At 51.7% G+C, this 19,966-nt stretch overlaps 1 protein-coding gene across 2 annotated transcripts in view; it reads left to right on the plus strand.

Annotated features, from left to right (window-relative positions):
• Nucleotides 1–1,392: 1,392 nt before the first annotated feature.
• ddx47 (DEAD (Asp-Glu-Ala-Asp) box polypeptide 47) overlaps nucleotides 1,393–19,966 on the plus strand; it is a 39,710-nt gene continuing 21,136 nt past the window's right edge. The window contains exons 1-7 of one of the 2 annotated variants that reach the window (XM_078430816.1): nucleotides 1,393–1,533; nucleotides 3,498–3,591; nucleotides 6,614–6,802; nucleotides 7,550–7,624; nucleotides 9,094–9,212; nucleotides 15,039–15,110; nucleotides 18,218–18,334. In XM_078430816.1, coding sequence (XP_078286942.1) covers nucleotides 7,576–7,624; nucleotides 9,094–9,212; nucleotides 15,039–15,110; nucleotides 18,218–18,334 — 357 coding nt within the window. In that variant the 5' untranslated portion in view covers nucleotides 1,393–1,533; nucleotides 3,498–3,591; nucleotides 6,614–6,802; nucleotides 7,550–7,575. Of the gene's footprint in view, nucleotides 1,534–3,497; nucleotides 3,592–6,613; nucleotides 6,803–7,549; nucleotides 7,625–9,093; nucleotides 9,213–15,038; nucleotides 15,111–18,217; nucleotides 18,335–19,966 lie in introns of those variants that run through there. The other variant, XM_078430815.1, reaches the window with a different exon arrangement.

Raw genomic sequence — 19,966 nt, forward strand, 5'->3', positions numbered from 1 at the left:
TTTATTCTTAATTGTTAATTGTATGTTTGTGTTGTCATTTGTGAGCGGAGCACCAAGGCACATTCCTTGTATGTGCACATACTTGGCCAATAAACTTATTCATTCATTCATTCATTCATTCATTCATTCATTCATTCATTCATTCATGTGCAGGGATCGCTGGTCGGCGCGGACTCGAATGGCCTGTTCCACGTTGTATCTCTAAACTAAACTCTATAAAAACCCTTCTCTGCAGGCATAATGGGACCGTTTGTCCTTTTGCATCTTTTGTTCATTTGTTCTTTGTACCTTTTCATAGCTATAGTTTTCCTCTGCCGTGACTCTCCGTCTGAAGAAGGGTCTTGTCCCGAAACGTCAGCTATCCATGTTCTCTAGAGATGCTGCATGACCTGCTGAGTTACTCCAGCACTCTGTGAAACGTCAGCTATCCATGTTCTCCACAAATGCTGCCTGACCTTGCTGAGTTACTCCAGCACTTTGTGTTCATCCTCAGGAGGTTGTTGGCCAGGGTAGGCCAGGTCAGGCCAGGCCAGGTTAGACCAGGCCAGGAGAGGTTAGACCAGGCCAGGTTAGGTTAGGTTAGACCAGGCCAGGTTAGGTTAGGCTAGGCTAGGTTAGGCCAGTTCAGGCCAGGCCAGGTTAGACCAGGCCAGGTTAGGTTAGGCCAGGTTAGACCAGGCTAGGTTAGGCCAGGCCAGGTTAGGTTAGGCTAGGCCAGGTTAGTTCAGATCAGGCCAGGTTAGACCAGGCCAGGTTAGGTTAGGCCAGGTTAGACCAGGCTAGGTTAGGTTAGGCCAGGCCAGGTTAGGTTAGATTAGGCTAGGCCAGGTTAGACCAGGCCTGGTTAGACCAGGTCAGGTTAGACCAGGTCAGGCTAGGTTAGGCCAGGCCAGGTTAGATTACGTTAGATTAGGCTAGGCCAGGTCAGGTTAGGTTAGGCCAGGTCAGGTTAGGTTAGGCTAGGCCAGGTTAGACCAGGCCAGGTTAGGTTAGGCCAAGCCAGGTTAGGTTAGGCCAGGCCAGGTTAGGTTAGATTAGGCTAGGCCAGGTTAGACCAGGTCAGGTTAGGCCAGGTCAGGTTAGGCCAGGTCAGGCTAGGTTAGGCCAGGCCAGACCAGGACGTACCTTTAGAAAGGAGAGGAGGAGGAATTGTCTTGAGTCAGAGGGTGGTCAATCTGTGGAATTCATTGCCATAATCGGCTGTGGAGGCCAAGTTAGGTTAGATTAGATTATGTTATGTTAGGCTAGGCCAGGCCAGGTTAGACCATGCCATGTTAGGCCAAAGTGGACTACAACTCCCAGAAGACACCGGGGTCCGCGCATGCCCAGTGAGCCAGCAGAGGGAAGATGGCGGACGCGGCGGGCGAGGAGACGAGGCCGGGGAGCGGGGACGACGGGTCGGGGCCGGAGCAGCAGAGCCCCGGGGGAGCCGCGGGGGAGAGGAGGCCGGAGCTGGAGGTGGAGCCGGGGCTGGAGCCGGGGAGCCCCACGGACACGGGGGAGAAGCCGGAGCCGCAGAGTTTCCAGGATTTGGTAAATGGCGATGACGGGCAAGCAGAGGGGCGGGGAGATGGGATGGGGAGGGGGAGGGGGGAGGGGGGGAGGGGGAGGGGGAGGGGGGAGGGGGGGAGGGGGAGGGATGGGGAGGGGGAGGGGGGAGGGGGGAGGGGGGGGGGAGGGGGGGGGAGGAGGGGGAGGGGGAGGGGAGGGGGGGGAGGGGGAGGGGGAGGGGGGAGGGGAGGGGGAGGGGGGGAGGGGGAGGGGGGGAGGAGGGGGAGGGGAGGGGAGGGATGGGATGGGGAGGGTGAGGGAGGGGAGGGGGAGGATCTGAGGGGAGGGGAGGGGGAGGATCTGAGGGGAGGGGGAGAGGGGGGAGGGATGGGATGGGGAGGGTGAGGGAGGGGAGGGGGAGGATCTGAGGGGAGGGGAGGGGGAGGGTCGGAGGGGAGGGGGAGGGGGAGGGGAGGGGGAGGGGGGGAGGGGGAGGGATGGGATGGGGAGGGTGAGGGAGGGGAGGGGGAGGATCTGAGGGGAGGGGAGGGGGGGAGGGGGGGAGGGGGGGAGGGGGAGGGGAGGGATGGGATGGGGAGGGTGAGGGAGGGGAGGGGGAGGATCTGAGGGGAGGGGAGGGGGAGGATCTGAGGGGAGGGGAGGGGGAGGATCTGAGGGGAGGGGGAGAGGGGGGAGGGATGGGATGGGGAGGGTGAGGGAGGGGAGGGGGAGGATCTGAGGGGAGGGGAGGGGGAGGGGGAGGATCTGAGGGGAGGGTGAGGGAGGGGAGGGGGAGGGATGGGATGGGGAGGGGGAGGGGGAGGATCTGAGGGGAGGGGGAGAGGGGGGAGGGATGGGATGGGGAGGGTGAGGGAGGGGAGGGGGAGGGATGGGGAGGGGGAGGATCTGAGGGGAGGGTGAGGGAGGGGAGGGGGAGGGATGGGATGGGGAGGGGGAGGATCTGAGGGGAGGGGGAGGGATGGGATGGGGAGGGTGAGGGATGGGAGGGTGAGGGAGGGGAGGGGAGTGGAGCGGGGCACGGGGAGGGGAGGGAGGGAGGGAGGGAGAGGGGGGGGAGGAGGGGAGGGGGAGGGAGAGGATCTGAGGGGAGGGTGAGGGAGGAGGGGATATGAGTGGGGAGAGGAGGGGGAGGAGGTGAGGTGGGGGACTGGAGTGAGAGGTGAAGGAGAGTGGAGGAGGTGAGAGAGGAAGGATGAGGGGAGAGGAGGGTTGGGGAGGTGAGGGAGGGAGGTGGGGAGAGGAGGGGTGGGAAGGTGAGGGAGGGAGGTGGGGGGAGAGGAGGGGTGGGGAGAGAGACTTAGTAAGGGAGGGGAGAGGAGTGGAGGGTGAGGATCTGGGGGAGGGTGAGAGAGGAGGGGATATGAGGGAGAATGGGGGAGGTGAGAGAGGAGGGATGAGGAGGGATGGGGAGGGAGAGGGGGGTCTGGGAGAGGAGTGGAGGGTGAGGATCTGAGGGCAGGTTGAGGGAGGAGGGGATATGAGGGAGAGTGGGGAGAGGAGGGGTGGGGAGGTGAGGGAAGAGGGGATATGGCAGAGGAGGTGGGGAGGGAGAGGAGTTTAGGTGAATAGATGAAGGAAAGGGGCGGAGTTGATGGAGAGGAGTGGAGAGGTGAAGGAGGGAGGAGGCGAGTGGTGAGGGAGAAGAGATGAGGGGAGAGGAGTGGAGATGGAGATGAGAGAGGTGGAATTGAGGTCAGGTGAGGTTAGAAGGATGCTATTGTAGAAGAAGCCTACTGACCCATCCTCCTCGGGTCTCCCCTGGGGGGGTGGGGGCTGCCCTTCGAGGTTCCCCAACTCTGAGGTTCACCAACTCCTGGTCTGAAGGTTTTCCTCTGGCCCCAATGCCCTGGAAACCAACTACCTTCTCTCATCCTCTCCCTTCCCCTTCTCGCCGTCCCTGCCCTGGTAGTTGGAGGGTTTTTCTACAGATGTATTGATGTCATTTCTACAGATGTATTGAATTCTCCTGATCACTTGCATTAAAGGGCGTGACTGAGGTGTTGTGCGAGGCCTGTGAGCAACTGGGATGGAAATGTCCAACCAACATTCAGAAGGCAGCCTTGCCTGTGGCCCTGCAAGGTACGAGCTATCCTGAACTACTATCTACCTCATTGGTGACCCTCGGACTATCTTTGATCTGACTATTACCTTGCACTAAACGTTATTCCCCTATCATGCACCTTTCCACTGTAAATGGCTCGATTGTATTGTCTGTCCTCTGATAGACACAAAATGCTGGAGTAACTCAGCGGGTCAAACAGCATCTCTGGAGAAAAGGAATTGGTGACGTTTTGGGTCGAGACCCTTTTTCAGACCATTCTTCAGACTCTTCAGAGACGCTGCCTGATCCATGGAGTTACTCCGGCTTTTATTGTGTCTATCTTCGGTTTAAACCAGCATCTGCAGTTCCTTCCTACGCATGTGTAGGAAATAACTGGAGATGCTGGTTTAAATCGAAGGTAGACACAAAAGTGCTGGGGTAACTCACCGAGACAGGCAGCATCTCTGGAGAGAAGGAATGCGTGATGTTTCGGGTCCAGACCCTTCCTTTTTGGAAGGAAGGAGGAATAGCAGAGGTGGAGCAGTGAGAGAGGATGTTGCCGGAGAGAGGAGGAGAACTTCTTCAAAGCAAAACGTCACCCATTCCTTCTCTCCAGAGTTGCTGCCTGTCCCCCTGAGTTACTCCAGCATTTTGTGTCTACCTTCAGTTTAAACCAGCATCTGCAGTTCTTTCCTACACACTTTGTCCACTCCAAAATCTCCTCAAGGTATGTCCACATTGTAGAAAATCTCCTCCTCTCTTCGACGAGAGTTCGGCAACACCCTCTCTCACTGCTCCCCCTCTGTGATTCCTCCTTCCCTCCGAAAAGGAAGAAGGGTCTCGACCCGAAACGTCACCCATTCCTTCTCTCCAGAGATGCCGCCTGTCCCGCTGAGTTACTCCAGCACATATTGTCTGGTTGTTCAAGGAGGCTTTGTTTACCTGGTTGACATCTCAACCACCTGCCCAGCTGGATGTTTAGAAATCCTGTGACACTTTCTGAAGTGGCCGTTTCTCCAGCTTATTTTAATTTCGAGATACAGGGCAGAAACAGGCCCTTCGGCCCACCGAGTACGCGCCGACCAGCGATCCCAGTACACTAGCACAATCCTGCAGAATAGGGGCAATTTAGAATCTTTACCGAAGCCAATTAACCTGCACATCTTTGGAGAGTGGGAAGAAACCGGAGCATCCTCAGAAAAATCCGTGCTGTCACGGGGGAACGTACAAAATCCGTACAGACAGCGCCCCTAGGCAGGATCGAACCCAGGTCTCTGGCGCTGTGAGGCAGCAGCCCTTTGGCCACAATGCCGCTTATCCTGACTCGCCGTTTACTACAAGCAACATTGCTGAGCGAGATCACCAATTTTTTTATCAAGTTGCTAATTAGAAACATAGAAAATAGGTGCAGGAGGAGGCCATTTGGCCCTTTGAGCCAGCACCGCCATTCATCGTGATCATGGCTGATTATCTACAGTCAGTAACCCGTGCCTGCCTTCTCCCCATATCCCTTGATTCCGCTAGCCCCAGAGCTCTATCTAACTCTCTTTTAAATTCATCCAGTGAATTGGCCTCCACTGCCCTCTGTGGCAGAGAATTCCACAAATTCACAACTCTCTGGGTGAAAAAGTTTCTTCTCACCTCAGTTTTAAATGGCCTCCTCTTTATTCTTAGACTGTGTCCCCTGGTTCTAGACTCCCCCAACATTGGTAACTTGTTTCTTTCATCTAGCTTGTCTAGTCCTTTTAGGATTTTATACGTCTCTTTTAGATCCCCTCTCATCCTTCTAAACTCCAATGAATACAAGCCTAGCCTTTCCAATCTTTCCTCATATGACAGTCCCTCATCCCAGGGATTAACCTCGTGAACCTACGCTGCACTGCCTCAATAGCAAGGATGTCCTTCCTCAAATTAGGAGACCAAAACTGCACACAATATTCCAGATGTGGTCTCACCAAGGCCCTAGACAACTGCAGAAGGACTTCTTTGCTCCTGTACTCAAATCCTCTTTTAATGAGGACTAATTGTGCGAGCTCTTTGTGTATTAATAGCGTTATTGTGCATAAATTAAAAAACCCAACCTGTTGGAGAAAGTAATTTAGTGTGGATTGAAAACTGGCTGGAATATTGAAAAAAAACTGAAGTAAATTGGACCATTTTAGGGTGAAGAGAGAAACTAGTGGAGTTCCCCAGGGAACGGTTAACTTGTAGCTTAATAATCTAAAAGAGGTACTTTTTTTAGTCAGAGGGTGGTGAATCTGTGAAGGCCAGGCCATTGGGTATTTTTAAAGCAGAGATTGACATGTTTTTGATTATTCAGAGTGTCAAAGGTTATGGGGAGAAGGCAGGGGAAAGATAGATCAACGTAGATGGGTTGAGAGGGAACGATAGATCAGCCATGATTAAATGGCCGAGTAAACTTGATGGGCCGACTAACCTAATCCTGCACCTATGACTTACGAACTTATGCTGAGACTCTATTCTGCACTCTGTATCTTCTCCTTTGATCTACCGATTGTACTAGACTTTGGCTTGTTTGCATCATCTGATTTAGTTGGACAGCATGCAAAACAAAGCTTTTCACTGTATCTTGTTATACACATGACAATAATGGACCTAAACGTAAACTACAAGCAGATGTTCAGTTTAGTTTAGCTTAGAGATACAGCACGGAAACAGGCCCTTCGGCCTACCGAGTCCACAACGACCAGCGATCCCCGCACACTAACACTATCCTTCACACACTAGGGACAATTTGGACCTACACCAAGCCAATTAACCAACGTACCTGTAGGTCTTTGGAGTGTGGGAGGAAGCCGAAGGTCTCGGAGAAAACTCACGCGGTCACGGGAGAGAACGTACAAACTCTGTACAGACGGCGCCCGTGGTCTGGATGGAACCCGGGTCTCCGGCGCTGTAAGGCAGCAACTCTACCGCTGTGCCGCCGACACAGATGTGTGCCTCCTGAGCGTGTGTCTCAGGGTTTTTACGGGTATTCGCATCTCGTTCTGCTTTAGTCGCGACTGGCCACGTTTGACGATGTCCTCGTCTGTCTTTCAGGGCGGGACATCATTGGCCTGGCGGAGACTGGCTCTGGAAAGACGGCCGCCTTTGCCCTTCCCATCCTGCAGGCCTTGCTGGAGAGACCCCAGCGCCTGTTTGCGCTCGTCCTGACGCCAACCCGGGAGCTGGCCTTCCAGATTGCCGAGCAGTTTGAGGCGCTGGGTTCCTCGATCGGGGTGAAATCGGGTGAGTAAGCGATCGCTCTGCGGGACGGGACGGGGAGCGGAGCAGCGGTGGGGAAGGGCAGAGGATGCGTTAAGAGTAGCAGAGGGGAAGAAAGCGCATGAGGTGAGGTATTAGCATTGATTGGGAGATGGGATGGAGTGAGGGTGCGTTGCAATGATCCCAGCAATGAGTGGGTTAACCTGTGATGAACGTTTGTCGGCACTGGGCATGTAATATTCGCTGGGATTTAGAAGGACGAGGGGGGGACCTCATTGAAACGTACAGAATAGTGAAAGGCCTGGATAGAGTGGATGTGGAGAGGATGTTCCCACTCATGGCATAGTCTAGGACTAGAGGGCACAGCCTCAGATTAAAGGACATTCCTTTGGGAAGGAGATGAGGAGGAATTTCTTAAGTCGGAGGGTGGTGAATCTGTGGAATTCATTGCCACAGAGGGCTGTGGAGGCCACAAGTCAGTGGACATATTTCAGGCAGAGTGAGATAGATTCTTGATTAGTGCGGGTGTCAGGGGTTATGGGGAGAAGGCAGGAGAATGGGTTTAGGAGGGAGGGATAGATCAGCTATGATTGAATGGCAGAGTAGATTTGATGGGCCGAATGGCTCCTATCACTTCTGACCTTATGTCCACCTGAATGCCGCTGCCCGAGTGCTAAAGGTCATCTCTTTGGATACCTGCTGGTTCATGGTTTGTGTGTTGTGGTGATGGCCTCTCCTTTTCCTATTCTAATGAATCTGCCATTTCCCCAGCAGCGGTGATTGTGGGTGGGATCGACATGATGTCGCAGAGTCTTGCTTTGGCAAAGAAACCTCATGTGGTCATCGGTGAGTTTTGACGACCTCTACCCCTCTGGAAACAGACCCCTTGCGGCATTGAGTCCATGCCGATCGGCAATCCCCGTACACTAGCACGACCCTACACACACACACACGAGACATATTTTTACCAAAGCCAATTAACCTGCAGACCTGCATGATTTTGTGATGTGGGAGGAAACCGGAGCACCTGGCGAAAACCCACATGGTCACAGGGAGAACGTACAAACTCCGTACAGACAGCACCCGTAGTCGGGATCGAATCGGGGTCTCTGGTGCTGTGATGCAGCAACTCTACCGCTGCGCCACAGTGCTGGCTTTGGTAAACGTTGCAAATTGTCCTTGGGGTGTCGGATAGTGCTAGTGTACGGGGTGATGGCTGGTCGGCGCGGACTCGGTGGACCAAAGGGACCGTTTCCACGCTGTATCTCTAAAGTCTAATCACAGCTGGGCCTGTGTGTAGATCCATGTCTGGTTTTACTGTTGTGCATCCGGTCCACAATCCAGGCCGGGTTTTGTACTGCGTTATCCTGGTGTTTCATATTTTATTTTATTTCAGATACAGCGCGGAAACAGGCCTTTTCGGCCCACCAAGTCCGCGCCGCCCAGCGATCCCCGCACACTAACACTATTAACACTATCTTACACACACTAGGGATAGTGTGTTAGAAGGATGAGGGGGGATCTTATTGAAACATATATGTAGGTTAATTGGCTGGGTAAATGTAAAAATTGTCCCTAGTGGGTGTAGGATAGTGTTAATGTACGGGGATCGCTGGGCGGCACGGACTTGGAGGGCCGAAAAGGCCTGTTTCCGGCTGTATATATATGATATGATATGATATGATAATTAGGGGATTGGACACATTAGAGGCAGGAAACATGTTCCCAATGTTGGGGGAGTCCAGAACAAGGGGCCACAGTTTATGAATAAGGGGTAGGCCATTTAGAACGGAGATGAGGAAGAACTTTTTCAGTCAGAGAGTGGTGAAGGTGTGGAATTCTCTGCCTCAGAAGGCAGTGGAGGCCAGTTCGTTGGATGCTTTCAAGAGAGAGCTGGATAGAGCTCTTAAGGATAGCGGAGTGAGGGGGTATGGGGAGAAGGCAGGAACGGGGTACTGATTGAGAGTGATCAGCCATGATTGCATTGAATGGCGGTGCTGGCTCGAAGGGCTGAATGGCCTACTCCTGCACCTATTGTCTATTGTCTATTGACAATTTTTACATTTACCCAGTCAATTAACCTACATACCTGTACGTCTTTGGTGTTAGTTAGGAGACTATCCTGAGGGCTGGAGGTAAGGGTAGCCAGCATCTGTACTGCCAATGATCTGCTAATAAAGGACATGTATACACCAGAGTGCCTGTGAATGTACCCACTCACAAACACTGTGGGCTGGAGGTTTCTCAGCAGCTCCAGCAGGGCTGCTCTGCTTACCGCTGGGGGACGTTCCTGAAAGTGTCTCCATCTCTTCCAGCCACCCCAGGCCGTCTGATCGATCACCTGCAGAACACGAAGGGCTTCAGCCTGCGAGCGATCAAATACCTGGTGATGGACGAGGCCGACAGGATTCTTAACATGGACTTTGAAACCGAAGTGAGTGAACTTTAAACACTCGGCATTTCTCCTGCTTTCCTTTGGACTCGAGAAATATAGGATCCTGCGACCCTTCGCTTTAGTTTAGTTTTAGGGATACAGCGCAGAAACAGGCCCACCGAGTCGGCACCGACCAGCGATCCCTGCACATTAACACTACCCTACACGCACCGGGGACAATTTTACATTGATACCAAGCATATTTACCTAAAAAACCTGTACGCCTTTGGAGTGTGGGAGGAAACGGAAAAGCTAGGAGAAAACCCGCGCAGGTCACGGGGAGGATGTACAAACTCCGTACAGACGGCGCCCGTAGTCGGGATCGAACCCGGGACCGGGGGCTCTGGCGCTGTAAGGCAGCAACTGCCACTGCACCACCGTGCTGATCACAGCTGCTCTACCACAGCATTACTTTCCTGCACTCATCTCGATATCTCTTGATTGGCTTTTATGCTGTACCTTCAATGAATGCAGACACAAAACGCTGGAGTAACTCAGCAAGTCAGGCAGCATCTCTGGAGAGAAGGAATGGGTGACGTTTCGGGTCGAGACCCCTCTTCAGACTCTGAAGAAGGGTCTCGACCCTGAATGTCACCCATTCCTTCTCTCCAGAGATGCTGCCTGACCCGCTGAGTTACTCCAGCATTTTGTGTCTACCTTCGATTTAAACCAGCATTTAAACCCCTTCAATAAATGCAATGTTTTAGTTTAGTTTCGAGATACAGCGTGCACACAGGCCTCTCTACCCTATAAAGCCCTCCACACAGTTGGCTCCAACACCACGTGGTCTGACTCTCCTACTGATTCTTTTCGGTCCGAATGTCCCCTACCCCCTCCATGTTCTCCAGAGATGCTGCCTGACCCGCTGAGTTACTCCAGCACTTTGTACCTGTCTTCGGTATAAGTCAGCAGCGGCTGTTATTTGTTTCTACACCTGTCTATATTTTGACGAGATCTCTCCTCATTCTTCTAAACTCCAGAGAATAGATTTATTTCAGTGCACATGTCAGTTACTGGAGGACAATGCCAAGTAACTGGATTTTTTAAAAGATTTTTTAGATTTAGAGATACAGCGCAGAAACAGGCCCTTCGGCCCACCGGGTCCGCACCGCCCAGCGATCCCCGCACACTAACACTATCCTACACCCACTAGGGACAATTTTTACATTTGCCCAGCCAATTAACCTACAAACCTGCACGTCTTTGGAGTGTGGGAGTAAACCGAAGATCTCAGAGAAAACCCAAGCAGGTCACGGGGAGAACGTACAAACTCCGTACAGACGGCGCCCTTAGTCAGGATCGAACCTGAGTCTCCGGCGCTGCATTCGCTGTAAGGCAGCAACTCTACCGCTGCGCCACCGTGACCGCCCATTGCAACTAGCGTTGCAATATTCTGCAGCGTTGAGTTCTTGTGCAATGTTATGCTGTCACAACGGGTTGCTGCATTGCACCTCCTTTTGCATTAGGGAATTAAACTGCAATCTGTCTACCGGCCAGGAGATGGCAATGTTGTCCAACGAGCTGCAGAAAGCTATTAGACTTTAGAGACACAGCGTGGAAACAGGCCCTTCGGCCCACCGAGTCCGCGCCGACCAGCGATCCACCCTCCTAATAGCACCATTTTACACACCAGGGACATTTTACAATTTTACCGAAGCCAACTAACCTACAAACCCGCACGTCTTTGGAGTGTGGGAGGAAACCGGAGCGCCCGGAGAAAGCCCATGCAGGTCACGGGGAGAACGTACAAACTCCGTACAGACAGCACCCGTGGTCTGGATTGAACCCGGATCTCTGGCGCTGTCAGGCAGCAACTCTACCGCTGCGCCATCGTGCTGCCCATAGACTATGTAATATTGCACATTCATTAGAGTTCATTGTCTGTACGGAGTTTGTACGTTCTCCCCGTGACCTGCTTGGGTTTTCTCCGAGATCTTCGGTTTCCTCCCACACTCCAAAGGCGTACAGGTTTGTAGGTTAATTGGCTGGGCAAATGTAAAAATTGTCCCTAGAGGTTGTAGGTTACGGGGAGGATGTGCAAACTCCGTACAGACGGCGCCCGTAGTCGGGATCGAACCCGGGACCGGGGGCTCTGGCGCTGTAAGGCAGCAACTCTGCCACTGCACCACCGTGCTGATCACAGCTGCTCTACCACAACATTACTTTCCTGCACTCATCCCTATATCCATTGATTCCCTTTTAAGCTGTACCTTCAATGAATGCAGACACAAAATGCTGGAGTAACTCAGCGGGTCGGGCAGCATCTCTGGAGAGAAGGAATGGGTGACGTTTCAGGTCGAGACCCTTCATCAGACTCTGATGAAGGGTCTCGACCCGAAATGTCACCCATTCCTTCTCTCCAGAGATGCTGCCCGACCCGCTGAGTTACTCCAGCATTTTGTGTCTACCTTCGATTTAAACCAGCATTTAAACCCCTTCAATAAATGCAATGTTTTAGTTTAGTTTCGAGATACAGCGTGCACACAGGCCTCTCTACCCTATAAAGCCCTCCACACAGTTGGCTCCAACACCACGTGGTCTGACTCTCCTACTGATTCTTTTCGGTCCGAATGTCCCCTACCCCCTCCATGTTCTCCAGAGATGCTGCCTGACCCGCTGAGTTACTCCAGCACTTTGTACCTGTCTTCGGTATAAGTCAGCAGCGGCTGTTATTTGTTTCTACACCTGTCTATATTTTGACGAGATCTCTCCTCATTCTTCTAAACTCCAGAGAATAGATTTATTTCAGTGCACATGTCAGTTACTGGAGGACAATGCCAAGTAACTGGATTTTTTAAAAGATTTTTTAGATTTAGAGATACAGCGCAGAAACAGGCCCTTCGGCCCACCGGGTCCGCACCGCCCAGCGATCCCCGCACACTAACACTATCCTACACCCACTAGGGACAATTTTTACATTTGCCCAGCCAATTAACCTACAAACCTGCACGTCTTTGGAGTGTGGGAGTAAACCGAAGATCTCAGAGAAAACCCAAGCAGGTCACGGGGAGAACGTACAAACTCCGTACAGACGGCGCCCTTAGTCAGGATTGAACCTGAGTCTCCGGCGCTGCATTCGCTGTAAGGCAGCAACTCTACCGCTGCGCCACCGTGACCGCCCATTGCAACTAGCGTTGCAATATTCTGCAGCGTTGAGTTCTTGTGCAATGTTATGCTGTCACAACGGGTTGCTGCATTGCACCTCCTTTTGCATTAGGGAATTAAACTGCAATCTGTCTACCGGCCAGGAGATGGCAATGTTGTCCAACGAGCTGCAGAAAGCTATTAGACTTTAGAGACACAGCGTGGAAACAGGCCCTTCGGCCCACCGAGTCCGCGCCGACCAGCGATCCACCCTCCTAATAGCACCATTTTACACACCAGGGACATTTTACAATTTTACCGAAGCCAATTAATCTACAATCCCGCACGTCTTTGGAGTGTGGGAGGAAACCGGAGCGCCCGGAGAAAGCCCATGCAGGTCACGGGGAGAACGTACAAACTCCGTACAGACAGCACCCGTGGTCTGGATTGAACCCGGATCTCTGGCGCTGTCAGGCAGCAACTCTACCGCTGCGCCGTCGTGCTGCCCATAGACTATGTAATATTGCACATTCATTAGAGTTCATTGTCTGTACGGAGTTTGTACGTTCTACCCGTGACCTGCGTGGGTTTTCTCCGAGATCTTCGGTTTCCTCCCACACTCCAAAGACGTGCAGGTTTGTAGGTTAATTGGCTGGGTAAATGTAAAAATTGTCCCTAGAGGGTGTAGGATGGTGTTAGTGTGCGGGGATCGCTGGTCGGAGCGCACCCGGTGGGCCGAAAGGGCCTGTTTCCACGCTGTATCTCTAAACTGTAACATAAAAGAGTACTGTAATTCCATAGAAAATTGGTGCACATAGCAATGATAGGATGTGTTTTAAATAGAGATTAGTTGTGGGGAACAGTACTGCTCTTTGGGGATCTTATCGAAACGTATAAGATTATTAAGGGGTTGGACACATTAGAGACAGGAAACATGTTCCCATTGTTGGGGGAGTCCAGAACCAGGGGCCACAGTTTAAGAATAAGGGGTAGGCCAATTAGAACTGAGATGAGGAAAAACTTTTTCAGTCAGAGAGTTGTGAATCTGTGGAATTCTCTGCCTCAGAAGGCAGTGGAGGCCAATTCTCTGAATGTATTCAAGAGAGAGCTAGATAGAGCTCTTAAGGATAGCGGAGTCAGGGGGTATGGGGAGAAGGCAGGAACGGGGTACTGATTGTGGATGATCAGCCATGATCACATTGAATGGCGGTGCTGGCTCGAAGGGCCGAATGGCCTCCTCCTGCACCTATTGTCTACTGTCTTTGAAAGACACAAAGTGCCAGAGTAACTCATTGGGACCCGTCTTCAAACGTCACGTATCCATGTTCTCCAGAGATGCTGCCTGACTTGCTGAGTTACTCCAGCACTTTGTGTCTTTTCCCCCCTGTAAACCAGCATCTGCAGTTCCACGTCAGTGGTGCTTTATTGTCACGTGTGCGAAGAGCAAACGCGGAGTGAAATTATTTTCTTACGAGTGGAGTCCAGTGGGGAATTACCACATCCCCGATTGGCAAAGTGTACAGAAATAGACCACTGAGCCCACACGCAAGAGGCGCCATTTTGCAAGTCCAGTCCGCGCTCTAGTTGTTGTGAGCGGTGCCCGATCCAGGCGAGCCCCAGGCTGCTGCAGGGCCTCCAGCCGTCGCCTTCCTTGACCATGCGGATCCTCCAGCGAACCAACGTCCCTCTCCTCGCACGTCCACCTTTCTCCCTTGGGGGGGGGGGGTGGGAGACTCCCACATTCGAGCGTGTGGTAGCACAGCAGTATGCACATTGAATTCTCTAATTTTATCTAACCTCACCCAACACTCCCCTCCTCTCATATGTTGAAAGACTGGAGCGACTAGGTTTGTATACACTGGAATTTAGAAGGATGAGAGGGGATCTTATCGAAACGTATAAGATTATTAAGGGGTTGGACACGTTAGAGACAGGAAACATGTTCCCAATGTTGGGGGAGTCCAGAACAAGGGGCCACAGTTTAAGAATAAGGGGTAGGCCATTCAGAACTGAGATGAGGAAAAACCTTTACAGTCAGAGAGTTGTAAATCTGTGGAATTCTCAGCATCAGAAGGCAGTGGAGGCCAATTCTCTGAATGCATTCAAGAGAGAGCTGGATAGAGCTCTTAAGGATAGCGGAGTCAGGGGGTATGGGGAGAAGGCAGGAACGGGGTACTGATTGAGAATGATCAGCCATGATCACATTGAATGGTGGTGCTGGCTCGAAGGGCCGAATGGCCTCCTCCTGCACCTATTGTCTAGTGTCTATTGTCTTTCCCCCCCCCCCCCCACCCATTGCCCCCTTCCTCCACCCTAGTCGTGGGATCACACCTTGAGATCACACCTTCCCCGGCCAACAGTGGTCCTAGCTGGGGCACTGCCCTGCCTGAGGTCATTTGTTGCCAGCCCTGCTTGGTCCTGGTCTTTTCTCGCCTCCAGCTCTTCACCCCTGCCACCCTCCCCCTACTTTCAATCCGAAGAAGGGTCCCGACCCGAAACGTCACCCATCCATGTTCTCCAGAGAAGCTGCCTAGCCCGGTACACGTGACAATAAACGGAGATAAATCAAACTGATCTGGGTTACACCAGCACTTTGTGTCTATCTCGGGCGTTGGTCTTTGCAGCCTGCCTTCTTGAGGCAGCTGCTCGCGTGGAATCCCTTCAATGGTGGGGATATCTGCCGCCTTCCATGTTCTTGCCGTGTTTCAATAGATTCCATTGACCCCCAGATTTCTTCCGCAGGTTGATAAAATTCTCAAAGTGATTCCTCGAGACCGGAAGACCTATCTGTACTCTGCAACGATGACCAAGAAGGTAAGGGTGTGCTGCAAGAGTTTTCATTGAACGTTATCACTGTGCATGACCCGAGGGGAAGACATCGACAGAGAGGGTGGGGTCTCTGAGGGGATTTAAAAAAAAAAAATTTAGATTTAGAGATACAGCGCAGAAACAGGCCCTTCGGCCCACCGGGTCCGCGCCGCCCAGCGATCCCCGCACACTAACACTATCCTACACCCACTAGGGACATTTTTTTTACATTTGCCCAGCCAATTAACCTACCTGTACGTCTTTGGAGTGTGGGAGGAAACCGAAGATCTCGGAGAACAACCCACGCAGGTCACGGGGAGAACGTACAGACGGCGCCCGTAGTCAGGATCGAACCCGAGTCTCCGGCGCTGCATTCGCTGTAAGGCAGCAACTCTACCGCTGCGCAATCTATAATTAACGGACAATCCCTCTTCCAAGGGGTATAAGAAAATACATAACATAACAGAACTTTATTGTCATTCGGTATAAATACCGAACGAAATTTCAGCAGTCACAAGACACAGCAAAAAAAGAAAAGAACACAGGACACACGACCCCAACACAAACATCCATCACAGTGACTCCAAACACCCCCTCACTGTGATGGAGGCAACAAAACTTCCACTCTCTTCCCCCCCTGCAGATGCTGGTACAAATCGAAGGTATTTATTCACAAAGTGTTGGAGTAACTCAGCAGGTCGGGCAGCATCTCGGGAGAGAAGGAATGGGTGTCTTCAGAAGAAAGGCCTCGACCCGAAACGTCACCCATTCCTTCTCTCCCGAGATGCTGCCTGAACTGCTGAGTTACTCCAGCACTTTGTGAATAAATACCCTCTTCCAAGGGGAGGGCTTCAGAAACCAACAAAAAGTTTGGTTCAAAGTCTAGTAAATATCACAAGCATCTTGTCCTGGACTAGCCAAATCAAAGTAATGGTCAAAAAAGGCACACCCATGCCTCCACTTCTTCAGAAGGCTTAGGAAGTTCGGCATGTCCTCAACACCCCTCACCGACTTCCACAGGTGGGCTGTAGAAGGCAGCCTTTCGGGATGCCTCACAGGAATGGTTTTGGGAACAGCTCCATCCAAGACCGCAGGAAGTTGCGGAGAGTTGCGGACGCAGCCCAGACCATCGGCCAAACCAACCTCCCTTCCATTGACTCCATCTACACTTCACCCTGCCTCAGCAAGGCCAGCAGCATAATCAAAGACCAGTCGCACCCTGGACACTCTCTGCTCCCCTCTCCCATCAAGCTACAGGTACAGACGTGCGGACACACATGCCTCCAGGTTCAGGGACAGTCACTTCCCAGCTGTTATCAGGCAACTCAACCATCCAATCACCAAAGGTAGACACAAAATGCTTCGGTCTGAAGAAGGGCCTCGACCAGAAACGTCACCCATTCCTTCTCTCCCGAGATGCTGTCTGACCCGCTGAGTTACTCCAGCGTTTTGTGTCCACCTTCGATTTTAACCAGCATCTGCAGTTTTTTTTCCTACATCCTATCACCAACTAGAGAGTGGTCCTGAGCTACCATCTACCTCATTGGAGACCCTCAGACTATCTTTAATCAGCCTTTACTGGACTTTATCTTGCACCAAACGTTATTCCCTTTGTCCTGTATCTGTACACAGTGGGCGGTGACTGTAATCATGTATAGTCTTTCCACTGACTGGATAGCATGCAACAAAAAGCTTTTTAACTGTACCTCGGTACACGGGACTGTAGACTAAACTGCAGTAAACTAGCTGTGATATTGAAAGCTAGTGGGATAACATATGGTGAGCGTTTGTCGGCACTGGGCCTGTACTCGCTGGAGTTTAGAAGGATGAGGGGGGACCTCATTGAAACTTACTGAATAGTGAAAGGCCTGGATAGAGTGGATGTGGAGAGGATGTTTCCACTAGTCTCAGAATTAAAGGATGTTCCTTTAGGAAGGAGATGAGGAGGAATTTCTTTAGTCAGAGGGTGGTGAATCTGAAATTCATTGCCATAATCGGCTGTGGAAGCCAAGTTAGTGAGTATTTTTAAGATGGAAATTGATAGATTCTTGATTCGTAAGAGTGTTATGGGGAGAAGGCAGGAGAATGGGGTTGAATTGAATAAGTTTATTGGCCAAGTATGTGCACATACAAGGAATGTGCCTTGGTGCTCCGCTCGCAAGTAACAACACGAACATACAGTAAACAATTAAGAATAAGCATAAAACATTAAGACATTAAGAATGAAACATTTTAGTTTAAACATGTGAATGAAATAAACCAGAGCAAAGGGAGGCTACAGACTTTTGGCCTGTAGAGACTTTTGGTCGCTAGATAGAGCTCTTAAGGATAGCGGAGTCAGGGGGTACGGGGAGAAGGCAGGAACGGGGTACTGATTGAGAATGATCAGCCATGATCACATTGAATGGCGGTGCTGGCTCGAAGGGCCGAATGGCCTCCTCCTGCACCTATTGTCTATTGTCTATCTTCGGTTTCCTCCCACACTCCAAAGACGTGCAGGTATGTAGGTTAATTGGCTTGGTAAATGTAAAAATTGTCCCTAGTGGATGTAGGATAGTGTTAATGTGTGGGGATCGCTGGGCGGTGCGGACCCGGTGGGCCGAAGGGCCTGCTTCCGCGCTGTATCTCCAAATCTAAAAAATCTTTTTAAAAATCTAGTTACTTGGCATTGTCCTCCAGTAACTGACACGTGCGGAGTCAGGGGTATGGGGAGAAGGCAGGAACGGGGTACTGATTGAGAATGATCAGCCATGATCGCATTGAATGGTGGTGCTGGCTCGAAGGGCCGAATGGCCTCCTCCTGCACCTATTGTCTATTGTCTAAGTCAAGATATTTTTCCAGGCGGAGATAGACAGATTTTTGATTAGTGCGGGTGTCAGGGGTTATGGGGAGAAGGGTTGAGAGGGGGAGATAGATCAGCCATGATTGAACGGCGGAGTAGACTTGATGGGCCGAATGGCCTAATGCTGCTCCTCTCACTTATGAACCGTGTGTTTGCTGAAACCACGTCTCTGTGCATGTGCCTCGTGCAACTGCATCCACACGTTCCTCACGTGTGAGTACGTGCCCTTTCTCTGTCTCATCTCGACCTCTCTGTCCCCCCGTTACTCAGGTACAAAGGCTCGAGCGGGCTGCGCTGAAGAACCCGGTGAAATGTGCCGTGTCGACCAAGTACCAGACGGTGGAGAAGCTGCAGCAACACTATGTGTTCGTCCCCTCCAAGTTCAAGGTGAGGCAGTGGAAACAAAGAGCTGCAGATGCTGGTTCACACCAAAGATAGACAGACGCTGAGTGCTGGAGTAACTGAGCAGGCCAGGCAGCATATCTCTGGAGAAAGAGGATGGCTGACCTTTCAGGCCGGGTCTGAAGGAGGGTCTCGCCCTGAAACGTTGCCTATCCTTTTTCTCCGGAAATAGAAAACATAGAAACATAGAAAATAGGTGCAGGAGGAGGCCATTTGGCCCTTCGAGCCAGCACCGCCATTCATTCTGATCATGGCTGATCATCCAGAATCAGTAACCCGTGCCTGCCTTCTCCCCATATCCCTTGATTTGGCTAGCCCCTAACTCTCTTTTAAAGGGCGGCACGGTAGAGCAGCGGTAGAGTTGCTGCTTTACAGCGAATGCAGCGCCGGAGACTCAGGTTCAATCCTGACTACGGGTGCTGTACTGTAAGGAGTTTGTACGTTCTCCCCGTGACCTGCGTGGGTTTTCTCCGAGATCTTCGGTTTCCTCCCACACTCCAAAGACGTACAGGTATGTAGGTTAATTGGCTGGGTAAATGTAAAAATTGTCCCTAGTGGGTGTAGGATAGTGTTAATGTACGGGGATCACTGGGCGGCACGGACTTGGAGGGCCGAAAAGGCCTGTTTCCGGCTGTATATATATGATATGATATGATAATTCATCCAGTAATTTGGCCTCCACTGCCCTCTGGCAGAGAATTCCACAAATTCACAACTCTGAGGGTGAAAAAGTTTTTTCTCGCCTCAGTTTTAAATGGCCTCCCGTTTAATCTTACTCTGCCTGAAATGCTGTCTGAATCGCGGAGTTACTCCGTCACTTTCAGTCCATTCACGGTAAAGCAGTTTAGTTTGGTTTTTTATTATCACGTGTACCAAGGTAAGTGAAAAGCTTTTTGCTGCGTGCTACACCAGTGAAAGAAATGACTCTTCATGATCACAATCAAGCAGTCTACAGATACGGGGTACAACATTTAATGCAAGATAAAGTCCGATTAGAGATAGTTCAAAGGTCTAATGAGGTAGGTAGGAGGTTAGGACCGCTCTCTAGTTGGTCGACAATCTCCGTGGATTGTCACCTTGTCGTGGTGGAGAAGCTCATGTGGTCCAGAGAGCGATGCCATCTTGAGCTAGGCTCCTGGTAGGGTCACCCATGGCGGTAAGGTCGAGGGGGAGGTCCCTGACAAAGAGCGATCCAACCAAGACCTCAACGGTAGAACAGGCGGAGGGAGGATGATGGCTGACTTTAGTGGAGTGTCACAACGGCTGGGAAGGCGGATGGATGAAGGCTGCAGCAGAAAAGGGTCCCCGGTCGTCTTGGACTCCACGCCACTGGATCCTGACCCAGATCTGTCAAGGACCGTGTGGTGGCTGTCTGTGCGCCAGTCTCCCCACGTTAAGCAACGTCACGCACAGTCATACTCGCTTTGAGTGACCGCCGATGATGATGGTGATGATTCATTGGTAGAATGGTTCAGTTGCCTGATAACAGCCGGGTAAAACTGTCCCTGAGTCTGGAGGTGTGCGTTTTCACATTTCTGTACCTCATATCAGATGGGAGAGGGGAGAAGAGGGGGTGATACTCGTACAGCAATTTAACAGTCTACCTCTGATCTAATG

Source organism: Rhinoraja longicauda, chromosome 40 (genome assembly GCF_053455715.1).
Source record: "Rhinoraja longicauda isolate Sanriku21f chromosome 40, sRhiLon1.1, whole genome shotgun sequence".
In the NCBI taxonomy this organism is placed as follows: Eukaryota; Metazoa; Chordata; class Chondrichthyes; order Rajiformes; family Arhynchobatidae; genus Rhinoraja; species Rhinoraja longicauda.